The 14,787-nt window shown below is 45.9% G+C and overlaps 1 protein-coding gene across 2 annotated transcripts in view; it reads left to right on the plus strand.

The window, feature by feature from the left end:
* Positions 1-14,787, plus strand: part of LOC125450022 (cardiomyopathy-associated protein 5-like) — an 87,381-nt gene that overhangs the window by 35,640 nt on the left and 36,954 nt on the right. For both annotated transcript variants that reach the window (XM_048525956.2, XM_048525966.2), the window contains exon 4: positions 4,043-4,273. In XM_048525956.2, the coding sequence (XP_048381913.1) occupies positions 4,043-4,273 (231 nt within the window). The remainder of the gene's footprint in view (positions 1-4,042; positions 4,274-14,787) is intronic.

A 14,787-nucleotide genomic window follows, 5' to 3' on the forward strand; every position in this document is an offset into this window, starting at 1 on the left:
CATACCTCAGTTTCCCCTGAGGTATGGATGGATAAGAACTGACATAGTCATATAGATGTTGCAGCAGAATGAATGGAGAAACTGCTGTAAAATTGATAAAAACTGAGAGGGTCCACATATACGCAGTTCACTGTGTTAATCCAAAGGTCCTATATTTCTACATAGGGTGCAATGTTGAAGTCCCACTAGGCACCAATCAAGTAAAATCATTGAATTGCTCTTTTACACTTTTATGGTTGCTGTAAAATTCATTTAAAAAGTTATATTTTGTCGAACAAGGTTTAATTGGATTTTTAGCAGCACTCTAAATTTGGAATTATTGCTGAACTCCCCAACTAGCCCTTTGAAAACCAATTTTACATTTGAGAATTATCAAATTTCTATATTACAATAAAAATTCATTTTAAAAAACATATTTTAATAATTCAACTTCTGCCTTAATCGCATTTTATGGTACGCTGTCAGTATTTGGCGCATTTTACTTCCTGGTTTGCCAAATGAGAGAATTCTTAAATATGATTGGTTGCTTCTTTTCTAGAGAACATCAGTACTACTGGATTTCGGGAGATTCCCTTTAACTTGATAAAGAGATAACAAGGTGTAGATCTGGATGAACACAGCAGGCCAAGCAGCATCAGAGGAGCAGGAAAGCTGACATTTCGGACCTGGACCCTTCATCAGAAATGGGGGAGGGGAAGAGGATTCTGAAATAAATAGAGAGACAGGGGGAGGCATATAGAAGATGGATAAAGGAGAAGTAAGGTGGAGAGGAGACAGATGGGTCAAAGAGGTGGGGGTGGAGCCACTAAAGGTGAATGTAGGTGGGGAGTTAGGGAGGGGATAGGTCAGTCCAGGGAGGACGGACAGGTCAAAGGGGCGAGATGAAGTTAGTAGGGAGGAAATGGGGGTGGGGCTTGAGAAGGGAGGAGGGGATAGGTGGGGGGAAGGATAGTTTAAGGAGGTGGGGACAAGCTGGGCTAGTTTTGGGATGCGGTTGGGAGGGTTGGGGGAGGGGAGATTTTGAAGCTTGTGAAGTCCAAGCGGAATATGAGGTGCTGTCCCTGAAACCTTCAGGTGGCATCATTGTATCATATTGCAGCCATCTCAAGCCCCACCCCATCTCCTACTTCCTAACCTCATCCCGCCCCCTTGACCTGCCTGTCCTCCCTGGACTGACTTATCCCTTCCCTAACTCCCCACCTACACTCACCTTTACTGGCTCCACCCCTGCTTCTTTGACCAATCTGTCTCCTCTCTACCTATCTTCTCCTTTATCCATCTTTTATCCGCCTCCGCCTCTCTCCCTATTTTTTTTCAGAACCCCCTTCCCCTCCCCCATTTCTGAAGAAGGGTCTTGGTCCGAAGTGTCAGCTTTCCTGCTCCTAAGATGCTGCTTGGCCTGCTGTGTTCATCCAGCTCCACACTTTGTTATCTCAGATTCTCCAGCATCGGCAGTTCCTACTATCTCTGAAACCTTTTATCTTGGTGTCAGATTCAGATGATGTCCCGAAAGTTGTAACCCATGAGATCCACAGAGATCACTAGATCTTTGGGGTCAGAGGTGAGCACTGTGGCTTGGGTATTGCAGTCGGCAGTGAAGCAAATGTTCTGATGTGATAAAAACCAGAAGAACTGTGGATGCTGTTAATCAGGAACAAAAACAGAAGCTGCTTGAAGCTCAGCAGGCCTGTGAAGAATCTGTGAATTAAAAAGTCGGAGTTAATGTTTCAAGCCTGGTGACCCTTCCTCAGTACTGATAGTAGCTGGGAAAATGTCAGTGTATATGCCAAAAATAGGGAGGCGGATGGGGCAGGGAGTAAACAATAGGATAGAGCCTCAAGAGAGAGAAGAGTAGTTGGACAGAAAAAGAGTTGACAACGATCTGGCTGGGAGGATGTGTCGTTGTTAACGGAGTTTGTGACTACTAATAGGCTATGTGATAACAAGGCCTGGTGTGTGGGCGAGGGGGCTGGGACATGGGAGAGTTTAGTCCCTAAAATTATTGAACTTGATATTGAGTCCGAAGGGCTGTCGGGTCCCCAAGCGGAAAATGAGGTGTTGTTCCTCCAGCTTGCGTTGGGCTTCACTGAACACTGCAGCAAGCCAGAGACACTGATGTTGGCTAGCGAGCAGGATGGTGTGTTAAAGTCGCAGGCAACAGGTATTCAAGGTCTGTTTTACAAGCAGAATGTAGATGTCCAGCCAAACAGTCGCCAAGCCTATGCTTCGTTTCCCCAATGTAGAGGAGACCACATTGTGAGCAGCGAATGCAGTAGACCAGATTCTTGGAAGTGCAGGTCAAGTGTTGCTTCACCTGGAAGGTATGTTTGGGCCCTTAGATAGTGGGGAGGGAAGAGGTAAATGCGCAGGTCTTGCACCTTCGCTGGTTACAGGAGAAGTTGCTATAGGACTGTGGGGGGTTTGGGGGTGGGAGACTCCTATTCTGGGCCCCACCCACAACTCTTCCTCCGATACATCAATGATATCATCGGTGCTGCTTCCCTTTCTCATCCAGAATTCGAAAAGTTCATCGATTTCACTTCCAATGTCCACCCCGCCCTCACTTTCACCTGGTCTATCTCTGACTCCTCTCTTTCCTTCCTCGACATTTTTGTTTCCATTTCTGGGAATAGACTGGCCATTAATATCCATAGCTACCTGGACAACACATCCTCACACTCTGCTTCCTGTAAAGTCTCTGTCCTCAGTTCTCTCAGTTCATCCGTCTACATCGCATATGCTCAGATGAGGCCAACTTCGACAAGGGAGCCTCCATAATGTCCACCCTCTTCCTCAACCGAGGATTCTCCAGCACTTTAGCCCTCACCCCTTCCCTTCCATCCTGCAACAGTGATAGGGTTCCCCTTGTCCTTACCTATCATCCCACCAACATCCACATCCAGAAGATCATCAGATGCCATTTCCACCACCTCCAGTGAGGTGACATCACCAGACACATATTCCCTTCCCTTCCCTTGACCACCTTCCGCAGGGACCATTCCCTCCGGGACACCCTGGTCCATTCTTCCACCCCCAACACCCCCCACAGCCCTATGGCACCTTCCCCTGTAACCAGCAAATGTACAACGCCTGTGCATTTACCTCCTCCCTCCCCACTATCCAAGGGCCAAAACGTACCTTCCAGGTGAAGCAACACTTGACCTGCACTTCCCAGAATCTAGTCTACTGCATTCACTGCTCACAATGTGGTGTCCTCTACACTGGGGAAATGAAGCGTAGACTTGGCGACCACTTTGCAGAACATCTCCCTTCTGCTCACAAAAAGACCCCGGGCTTCCACTTGCCTGCCACTTTAATACACCACCCTGTTCCCTGGCCAACATCTCTGTCTCTGGCTTGCTGCAGTGCCCCAGTGAAGCCCAGCGCAAGCTGGAAGAACAACACCTCATTTTCCACTTGGGGAACCTGTAGCCCTCTGGACTCAATATCGAGTTCAAAAATTTTAGTGCCTAAAGTCTCCCATGATCTAGCCCCCTACCCTACGCACCAGGCCTTGTTATCACATAGCTTGCCATGACATAACGACGTATTGTTTGTCACTAACAGTCCCCATTAACAATTATTCACCCTCCCAGCCTGATTGTTATCGAGTCCTTTGTCTATCCAATTGCTCTTCTCCCTCTTCAGGCGCTACGCCTGATCCTATTGTTTACTCCCTACCTCATCCTCCTCCCTATTTTCTGCCTATAAGTCGACGTTTTCCCAGCCACCATCAGTTCTGAGGAAGGGTCACCGGACCTGAAACGTTAACTCTGATTTTTTCTTCACAAATGCTGCCAGACCTGCTGACCTTTTCCAGTAGGTTCTGTTTTTGTTCTGATGTGTTCTACACTTTGTTTTTACTGCGTTGTTGAAAGAAATGAAAACACACCTGCAAACTCCACGAATGAACTTTTGGTGATCTTTTGTAGAATATTGGAGGGATGCTAAGTCTCAGAACATTAGATCAGAAACAAACATCATTGTGGATGAAAGGGACACAAGACCAATATCATTAACAATTCTTTATTAACAATGGCAGGAAAACTGTACCAAGGAGGAAAAATTTCTTGAGGAGCAGCATGAGGAGGTAATGAATTTGCTGCTGTCCCAGTACACAGAGTTGTCACAAGTCCTGGAGGAGGAGAAGAAGGTGAAACTAGACCATTTGTATGAACAGATGGCACATTATCGACGTAACATTGATTCTGCAAAGGAAACTATTGCGATGACAAAGAAATGTTTTCAGCTCGATGACATGGCATTCCTAAAGGTATGTTTACAGAAATCACTTCATATTGCAATACAGTAATATTGCACAGTAATAAGATGAGCAAGCTTCATATCTAACCTTTGGAAATTTGATTGCAATTTATTAAGACAAAAAAATTCTTTTCTTAAACAAAGCGATTGATAAATGCCACAAATAATGTTCAAAGAACTTTTATAAATATCCAGTACACTGTGAACAAAACTGAGTGTTGAAAGAGTTAACTGCAAAATTATTTAGTTTCAGGATTGTCATAATTTATCTACCTTGAATTCCCACTAGTCCTGTAATTGCTAATAGATGTGTATCTACTTGTTATTGCTGTTGTTACATGATTGCATGCACCAGAAGATTTGGACTTATGATTCAGTAACATTTCTGACAACTGGCAACGTATATTATTTTGCCCACCTCTCCAAAATTAATGTAAGGTGTTATGGACTCTGAAACGTAAACAGCAGCTTATTTACTAAAGTCACAGTTATAAACTAAGCACAGTTTGCATATTTTGCATTTAAACATAAGAACATAAGAACTAGGAGCAGGAGTAGGCCATCTGGCCCCTTGAGCCTGCCCTGCCATTTAATAAGATCATGGCTGATCTTTTTGAGACTCAGCTCCACTTACCTGCCCGCACACCATAACCCTTAATTCCTTTACTGTTCAAAAATGTATCTAGCCTTGCCTTAAACACATTCAGCGAGGTACTTCAATGGCTTCACTGGGCAGGGAATTCCATAGATTCACAACCCTTTGGGTGAAGAAGTTCCTCCTGACCTCAGTCCTACATCTGCTTCCCTTTATTTTGAGGCTATGCCCTCTAGTCCTAGTTTCACCTGCTAGCGGAAACAACCTCCCTGCCTCCACCTTATCTATACCCTCCATAATCTTATATATTTCTATAACATCTCCCCTCATTCTTCTGAATTCCAATGAGTACAATCCCAGTCTACTCAGTCTCTCCTCATAATCCAACCCTCTTGACTCTGGAATCAACCGAGTGAATCTCCTCTGCACCCCCTCCAGTGCTAGTGTATCTTTTCTCAACTAAGGAGACCAAAACAGCACACAGTATTCCAGGTGTGGCCTCACCTGGACCCTATACAGCTGCAGCATAGCCTCCCTGTTTTTAAACTCCATCCCTCGAGCAATGGCAGACAAAATTCCATTTGTCTTTTTAATTACCTTCTGCACCTGCAATCCTACTTTTAGCGATTCATGCACAAGGACACCCAAGTCCCTCTGCACAGCAGCATGCTGCGATTTTTTACCATTTAAAACATAGTCCATTTTGCTGTTATTCCTACCAGAATGGATGACATCACACTTATCAACATTGTGCTCCATCTGCCAGACCTTTGCCCACTCACTTAGACTATCTACATCCCGCCATAAACTTTCAGTGTCTTCTGCACACTTTGCTCTACCACTCACCTTAGTGTCATCTGCAAATTTTGACACATCAAACTTAGTCCCCAACTCCAAATCATCTCTGTAAATTGTAAACAATTGCAGTCCCAACACTGATCCCTGAGGTACACCACTAGCCACTGACCGCTAACCAGAAAAACACCCATTTACCCCTACTCTCTGCTTTCTACTGGTCAACCAATCCTCTATCCATGCCAACACATTACCTGTAATACCATGGAACTTTATTTTATGTAGCAGCCTTTGGTGTGGCACCTTGTCAAATGCCTTCTGGAAATCTAGATACACCACATCCACAGGTTCCCCATTGTCCACCATGCAGGTAATGTCCTCAAAGAATTCCACCAAATTAGTTAAACATGATCTACCCTTCATGAATCCATGCCAGGTGTTTGCAATGGGACAATTTATATCCAGATGTCTTGTTATTTCTTTCTTAATGATTGATTCAAGCATTTTCTCCACCACCAAAGTTAAGCTAACTGGCCTATAGTGACCTGCTTTTTGCCTACTTCCTTTTTTAAACAGTGGTGTCACATTGGCTGTTTTCCAACCTGCAGGAACCACCCCAGAGCCCAGTGTATTTTGGTAAATCATTACTAGTGCATTTGCTATTTTCCCCATCTTTTCGTACCCTGGGATGCATTTCATCAGGGCCAGGAGACTTGTCTACCTTTAGCCCCATCAGCTTGCCCAGCACTGCCTCCTTAGTGATGAAGATAGTTTCTAGGTCCTCACCTGCTATAACCTTCTTGCCATTAGTTTTTGGCATGTTCTTTGTGTCTTCCACTGTGAAGACTGACACAAAATAACTGTTTAATGTCTTGGCTATTTCCTCATTCCCAGATATTAAACTGGCCTTCTCATCCTCTAAAGGACCAATGTTTACCTTTGCCACTCTTTTACAACTTAGATATTTATAGAAACTTTTGATGCCTGTTTTTGTATTCTGAGCCAGTTTACTCTCATAATCTACCTTACTTTTATTTATAACGTTTTATATAGCTTTCTGTTGGCCTTTAAAGATTTCCCGGTCTACTAGTTTCCCACTACTCTTTGCTTTTTTGGATGTGTTTTTTTTTCAATCTGATACTTTCCTTTATTTCCTTAGACATCCATGGCTGGCTCTTCTCTTTTCCTACCCTTATCACTGGATTATACTTCTGCTGAGCACTGTGAAAAATCGATTTGAAAATCCTCCACTGTTCCTCAATTGACCCACCATAAAGTTTTTGCTCTCATTACACCTTAGCTAACTACTCCCTCATTCCTTCATAGTCTCCTTTGTTTAATCAAGTTTACAAAACCAAATTTGCAGATCTAGTTTGGTTTGCTATTAAACATGTAGATCATGTCATTATTTGATTTTTACCTGATAACTCTGGCCCTCTATCACTTACAAATGAGCAAAGCAGCTGAGTGATTTAATTCAGCTTGAAATCCCAGGCCTGGTAAACTTAATGTTCAGATAGTGTACTTGACAATACACTTGCAACAAATATCTTCAGTGTATAAAAACCAAAAGAACTGCAGATGCTGTAAATCAGGAACAAAAACAAAGTTGCTGGAAAAGCTCAGCAGGTCTGGCAGCATCTGTAAAGGAAAAAAACAGAGTTAACATTTTGGGTCCAGTTCTAAGGAAGGATCACCAAACACGAAATGTTAACTCTGTTTTTCCCTTTGCAGATGCTGCCAGACCTACTGAGCTTTTCCAGCAACTTTGTTTTTGCATCTTCAATGTATATATATGTGTGTGTCTTTAAGCAAATAAAATTTTTATACTATTGATCTTACTGCAACGTCTACTACCAATTTGACATGCTACTTATATGTGAATTTTAACTTTGAGAATGAGGCAGAATTTTCCCTTCCCTGATGTAGCCTGAATAATGGCCAGAAAGATTGGAAAATACATGGGAATGAATAAATCATATTCTCGATTTTGAGAAAATTATTCCTAATTGTCTTTTTCTTTGAAGCCTGTACATGAGGAGCAACAGCCTTAGGTCCATGCTTTTGCATGTCATTAAAACCCCATTGCGCCTTTATTGACCTGCTGCATCCAATTCTCCTCTAGCAAGAAGCTGGATAGCACAAATTCCAGACATTGTAAATCAGAGTGGCTACCTGGTGCCTGCACCTTGCCAAGTGCGTGTCCTGACCCAACTGCAGTTGCTTTTTAAGAGCAATGCCCCTGAAGGCTCCAAAGCCAGCTACCCCCTCAACACTTCCTCTGTTATGACCAGTCCCTGCATAATAATCCCCAATTTGTATGATTCTGGATGGACCACGCCCAAATTCATTATACACTTGGGTGAGGAGGGAGGAATTGGCTCCCTTTCTTTATTCAAGCTCAGCTTGGTTGGTCAGTCTTCTTAACACAAGGAATCCCTTCCCTTATGGGTGTCTTTCCCAGTGTAAATACTGGAGCCAACTTAAACAGGCATTTTCCAGTTCAGTAAAGAGAGAGTTTATTTGTTACAAAGATACTAGAAAATATATTAAAACACTACACGCATGCACACAGATTAGAAATGAGAAGTGTGCAAACACATGTTAGCTAGAAAAAAAGATACTTGAACCAGTTTGTAGCTTGCAGGGGAGCAATTGGTGGTGAAGTGTTGCAGCCATTAAACTGGCTGGTTCTGGTCGTGCTGACCTCAGTAGTCGAGCAGTTGGTCCAGGGATTCTTGCTTCTGAAAGTTATCTGAAAGGGGTTGTCCTGTTCTTTTTAAAAGTGTGGTTTCACTGACTTTGACGTATTTCCCGAAGTCAATGAGAGAGAGAGATTGTTACCTGCAAAGCAGCAGGGATGTGAAAAATGTTCCTCAGGTTTACAGCACACACCAATCCTAGAGAAGTAGGCTGGCACACACAGACCTGCTTACAGCTTTTATGAGTGATAATGGGAACTGCAGATGCTGGAGAATCCAAGATAATAAAATGTGAGGCTGGATGAACACAGCAGGCCCAGCAGCATCTCAGGAGCACAAAAGCTGACGTTTCGGGCCTAGACTCTTCATCAGAGAGGGGGATGGGGTGAGGGTTCTGGAATAAATAAGGAGAGAGGGGGAGGCGGACCGAAGATGGATAGAAAAGAAGATAGGTGGAGAGGAGAGTATAGGTGGGGAGGTAGGGAGGGGATAGGTCAGTCCAGGGAAGACGGACAGGTCAAGGAGGTGGGATGAGGTTAGTAGGTAGGACATGGAGGTGTGGCTTGGGGTGGGAGGAAGGGATGGGTGAGAGGAAGAACAGGTTAGGGAGGCAGAGACATGTTGGACTGGTTTTGGGATGCAGTGGGTGGGGGGGAAGAGCTGGGCTGGTTGTGTGGTACAGTGGAGGGAGGGGACGAACTGGGCTGGTTTTGGGATGCGGTGGGGGAAGGGGAGATTTTGAAGCTGGTGAAGTCCACATTGATACCATTGGGCTGCAGGGTTCCCAAGCGGAATATGGGTTGCTGTTCCTGCAACCTTCGGGTGGCATCATTGTGGCACTGCAGGCGGCCCATGATGGACATGTCATCTAAAGAATGGGAGAGGGAGTGGAAATGGTTTGCAACTGGGAGGTGCAGTTGTTTATTGCGAACCGAGCGGAGGTGTTCTGCAAAGCGGTCCCCAAGCCTCCGCTTGGTTTCCCCAATGTAGAGGAAGCCACACCGGGTACAGTGGATGCAGTATACCACATTGGCAGATGTGCAGGTGAACCTCTGCTTAATATGGAAAGTCATCTTGGGGCCTGGGATAGGGGTGAGGGAGGAGGTGTGGGGGCAAGTGTAGCATTTCCTGCGGTTGCAGGGGAAGGTGCCGGGTGTGGTGGGGTTGGTGGGCAGTGTGGAGCGAACAAGGGAGTCACGGAGAGAGTGGTCTCACCGGAAAGCAGACAGGGGTGGGGATGGAAAACTGTCTTGGGTGGTGGGGTCAGATTGTAGATGGCGGAAGTGTCGGAGGATGATGCGTTGTATCCGGAGGTTGGTGGGGTGGTGTGTGAGAAGGAGGGGGATCCTCTTTGGGCAGTGGTGGCGGGGGCGGGGTGTGAGGGATGTGTTGCGGGAAATGTGGGAGACGCGGTCAAGGGAGTTCTCGACCACTGTGGGGGGAAAGTTGCGGTCCTTGAAGAACTTGGACATCTGGGATGTGCGGGAGTGGAATGCCTCATCGTGGGAGCAGATTCTATCCCCTATTTCCAATACCTCCGCCTCCACCGCATCTGCTCCCACGATCTGCCAGTGTGGAATACTGCATCCACTGTACCCGGTGTGGCTTCCTCTACATTAGGGAAACCAAGCGGAGGCTTGGGGACCGCTTTGCAGAACACCTCCGCTCGGTTCACAATAAACAACTGCACCTCCCAGTCGCAAACCATTTCCACTCCCTCTCCCATTCTTTAGATGACATGTCCATCATGGGCCGCCTGCAGTGCCACAATGATGCCACCCGAAGGTTGCAGGAACAGCAACTCATATTCCGCCTGGGAACCCTGCAGCCCAATGGTATCAAGGTGGACTTCACCAGCTTCAAAATCTCCTCTTCCCCCACCGCATCCCAAAACCAGCCCAGTTCGTCCCCTCCCTCCACTGCACCACACAACCAGCCCAGCTCTTCCCCTCCACCCACTGCATCCCAAAACCAGTCCAACCTGTCTCTGCCTCCCTAACCTGTTCTTCCTCTCACCCATCCGTTCCTCCCACCCCAAGCCGCACCTCCATCTCCTACCTACTAACCTCATCCCACCTCCTTGACCTGTCCGTCTTCCCTGGACTGACCTATCCCCTCCCTACCTCCCCACCTATACTCTCCTCTCCACCGATCTTCTTTTCTCTCCATCTTCGGTCCGCCTCCCCCTCTCTCCCTATTTATTCCAGAACCCTCTCCCCATCCCCCTCTCTGATGAAGAGTCTAGGCCCGAAACGTCAGCTTTTGTGCTCCTGAGATGCTGCTGGGCCTGCTGTGTTCATCCAGCCTCACATTTTATTATCTACAGCTTTTATGAACCTCCTTTGTTGTGTATTCCTGAAAACAGAACATACAAACACAAGGACTCTGATAGGACCAAGTGCCTGACTGAAATAAAACCAGCCCCCTGACTGTGACCATACCCCCAACTGACAGTGATCGTACCCCCCGACTAACTGTGGCTGTACCCCCTGACTGATTGTGACTGTACCCCCCGACTGACTGTGTCCATACCCCCTGACTGATTGTGACCGTACCCCCTTAAATGCTTCCTTTAGATGCTTCTTTACCTCACATTGTGTCTACATTCTTGCGCACAACCCGTGTCTGCTGAGGTAGTAATCAGCCTCCATTTTCTCTTCCACCACAGGAGATTATGTTTTAGTCATCACATTGTATCTCTTCCTTTGAAATGTCCATGTCTGAATATCATTGACACCCTCCAGGTGTGACATTCCATTGTCTCTCTCTCTCTCCCTCTTTCTGGACTAAGTATAATCCACACCAAAATTGCCTCGTCCATCACTGAATTACGTTCTTAGAGTTTGCATTACTAGCCATCGTTAGAATTTAACAAAAAAACAGATGTTTTTAAAGTTTTGAATTTGTAATTTGAAGCTGTGATCCATTATTTTGGCGCTCTATCTATGCAGTTTGGCATTGGCAACGCACCAACATCATGACATCACCATGCCTGCTCTCGGACTAACTCAGACACTACGTCAACCCTTCAACGCTTCAATTTAGAGCTTGGATCACCATAACTTGTATGCTACTACCAGATTACTTTTCATTTTGAACAGACATACAGGATGGTTTTGCACTCACATAAATACATGCATCTCATGGCTCCTAGTTTGCATTCTTATTACTCACTCAGATTCATGGTTATGTGGAGGATGCCAACCTTTATCTACTTCACATCGCTTTCTTCGTAATAATTCATTGACTTCAGCACTGACTTACAGGACAGCAGGCCTACGAGGAGTCACACTGTTTTCTTCACACGCAGGGTCTTTAGAGCTCACTTGCAGGCTGCCAGCCTCTGGCTTGCATAGAGGGAGAGGCAGGAAACTTGTGACGACGGATGGCACTGAAGAGTCAATCAACCAGCCAGATAGGATGTCACTGTTCAGCACTGTGCTACGTCAATGCCAGAATGATAGCATGTGCCAGCAGCTTACCCTACAAACACATTGTGTCTACGGCTATGGCCATGTTTGCACTCCAAAGGAGTGCAGTCCTTAGAAGGCTGAAGAAGGACTACAGTCAGTCAGGGGGTAGGGTCACAGTCAGTCGGGGGAAATGATGTGGGTACAGTCACAGTCAGTTGGGGGCTACGGTCACAGTCAGTCGGGGGCTACGGTCACAGTCAGTCGGGGGTACGGTGACAGTCAGTCGGGGGGTATGGTCACAGCCAGTCAGGGGGTACAGTCACAGCCAGTCAAGGAGTACGGTCACAGTCAGTCAAGGGGTAGCGATGTGGGTATGGTCACAGTCAGTCAGGGAGTACGGCCACAGTCAGTCGGGGGGACGGTTACAGTCAGTCAGGGGGTACAGTCACAGTCAGTCGGGGGTACGGTTACAGTCAGTCGGGGTTTTGGTCACAGTCAGTCGGGGGTACGGTCACAGTCAGGGGGCTGGTTTTATTTCAGTCAGGCACTTGGTCCTATCAGAGTCCTTGCAGCCCCTGGGCCACTTCACTTTATTAAATAAAAATCTTGTTTGGGATGTTGGCATCACTGGCAAGGTCAGCATTTGATGCTAATCCTAAATTGCCCTCAGAATGAATAATTTGCTCAACCATTTCAGAGAGCAGTTCAGAGTTCACCAGATTGCTATGGGACTGGAGTCACATACAAGCCAGACCAGGTAAGGATGACAGATTTCCTTCCCTGAAAGGCATTAGTGAACCAAATGAGTTTTTACAACATTTGACAATAGTTGTATGATTTTCATGAGACTAGCTTTTCAGTCTCAGGTTTTATTGAATTCAAATTTCCCCAGCTTCTATGGATGGACTCAGTCTCATGTCCTGAAAACATTAGCCTGGGTTTCTGGTTTACTCGACCACTGATAAGACCTCAAAACCACTGCCTCCCACATTGGTCTTACAGGTCGAGTGTAAATGGTGCAGCAATTTCACTTCGTTTGGTTTGGGTGTGGTCGACAGATCAAACAGGTGACTGGGCCATGCCTGTTCTGTGCTGGTTTGCCAAGTCACTCCGTGAGTATGGGTCTGAGTCCATCTGGGAATTTGATCAATAATGATCAGAGGACAAATTTGTGGAGTCCTGGGGAAAGCAGAAAACCTGAGGCTGGGGATGGGCTTCCTAAAACTGAGCTGCTGAGGGAAGCTTACTGGGATGGGCATTTGGGAATATTAGGGCCAGACATCACAGTGAATGGGTAAGGTCTGGGAAATTTAGAAGTGGAGTTTTAAACAGGTCATGTTAACTCTGGTGTCTACAACACAGGGGTGTAGGGCCATCAAAGGTATGAGAATTTGCAACGTGGAGGCTACAAGTCTCTCACTCTGGATCAAAATTGGAACTTTATTATGTCAGATCAAACATCAGTGGCGTAGTGACAACATAAAATGGGTGACACCGCATGCGGAGTGGGTGAATTAAATTAATGTTTTTTCCTTCTGGGTTGGAGTGAAAATGTTTGAATTGGAGGTTTTCCTGGGGGTGGGTGAGTGTGCAGTAGCAGTAATTGTGCTTCTACTCACTATGTAAAGCTTGGCCATGACAACAGGACATTACAGTGATGACACTCATTTGCCTTCAGTAATGTTTCTTCTTCCCCCCACCCCTACCCCCAGCAGTATGGCTGAGTGCACTCTGCAGCTGGGTAGAGGGTGGTAGTTCTGTATTTGGTTTGTTAGCATGGAGGAATTTGGCAGTCATCTCTCAGTGCCTTCGGCCAACTGAAAGTCTCTCACTCACATACATCATCTCACGCTGCTTGAAAGAACAGATTTGAAATAATGGTAAGGAGCAGAAGGAGGAGGAAGATGCACTTCTGGAATGACTTGAGAAGAAGTTTCTGGGCCAGCCTGTCTGGTTGTTCTCTTCCATGTGAACACCAGCTGCTATCACTCCATCTCCAGAGGAGGAATGGGCACCTGGATCAAGGTTGAATTTTGTTGTATCATTTTTGCCTTTGCCATTGAGGCTCAGCACCTGTAGCTAGAATGATGGAATGCGGGTCCATGTACATATTCAGCAGATTCTGGACCTGGCATTCTATGGCAGCAATCAACCTCACCATGATACAAATTACATTGATGGCCCTGCAAACCAAGCATCAATGACAAACCTGCCTGATGTCCCTTTACCTGTCTGTGCAGTTTGACAAAGTCATTCATGATCAAGGACAGGCCTTGACTTTTGCTTGAGGCTGAGCAGATGCCTGGTCTCCGGACTAACTCTGGAGACATGTCAGTGAAGTGCTCACCAGATTGTGCTCCCATATCTAACCTAAATAGAATACCCACTGAGGTGAAATTCTTTGGGCCATTGGATGGTGCAAATAAGTGTATAATGTGACAGTCTGTTGGCCTCTGTCTCAGAAGTGGAGTTGGAATGAAGATCTCTGACATTGACTTCCTTATGGAGGTTTGCTGGGTGTTGCTGGTGTCTTCATAAGAGAAGAGCGGGATTGCATGGAGAAGACGTGTAAAAGCTTGTACAAACTGAGAATGAGTTAACACTGGTGCTAATGGAAGAGTAATACAACACATTGAAACTTCAAGGGGTTGGTTGCACATTGAGGTCTCTCCATCTGCACATAAGTGGTCCTGCTCTTCTCTAGCCAGATCCATGACTTTGTTCAAGTAGAGATAAGGAGCCTGATGTATGCGCCAGTCAATCTTAGACCTGTCAGCCTGGTAATGGTCAAATTTCCCTGCAATGAGACAAAATAGGGATTGAATATGATGGAGGTAGATGGAAGAGCATGAGCAGGAGTGCCTTTGAGGTATCCCAGTGAGTGAGTGAGCAGGAAGTGGCAGTGGATTGGGAGGATGAGGTGCGTGGGAGCCATTGAACGGACATATGCATAGTATGATGGATGTATGCAATAGTGAGAGTTGTAATCCATGAGCATTGCTGAGATGTATGTGCAGTG

Source organism: Stegostoma tigrinum, chromosome 3 (assembly GCF_030684315.1).
Source record: "Stegostoma tigrinum isolate sSteTig4 chromosome 3, sSteTig4.hap1, whole genome shotgun sequence".
Lineage (NCBI taxonomy): Eukaryota > Metazoa > Chordata > Chondrichthyes > Orectolobiformes > Stegostomatidae > Stegostoma > Stegostoma tigrinum.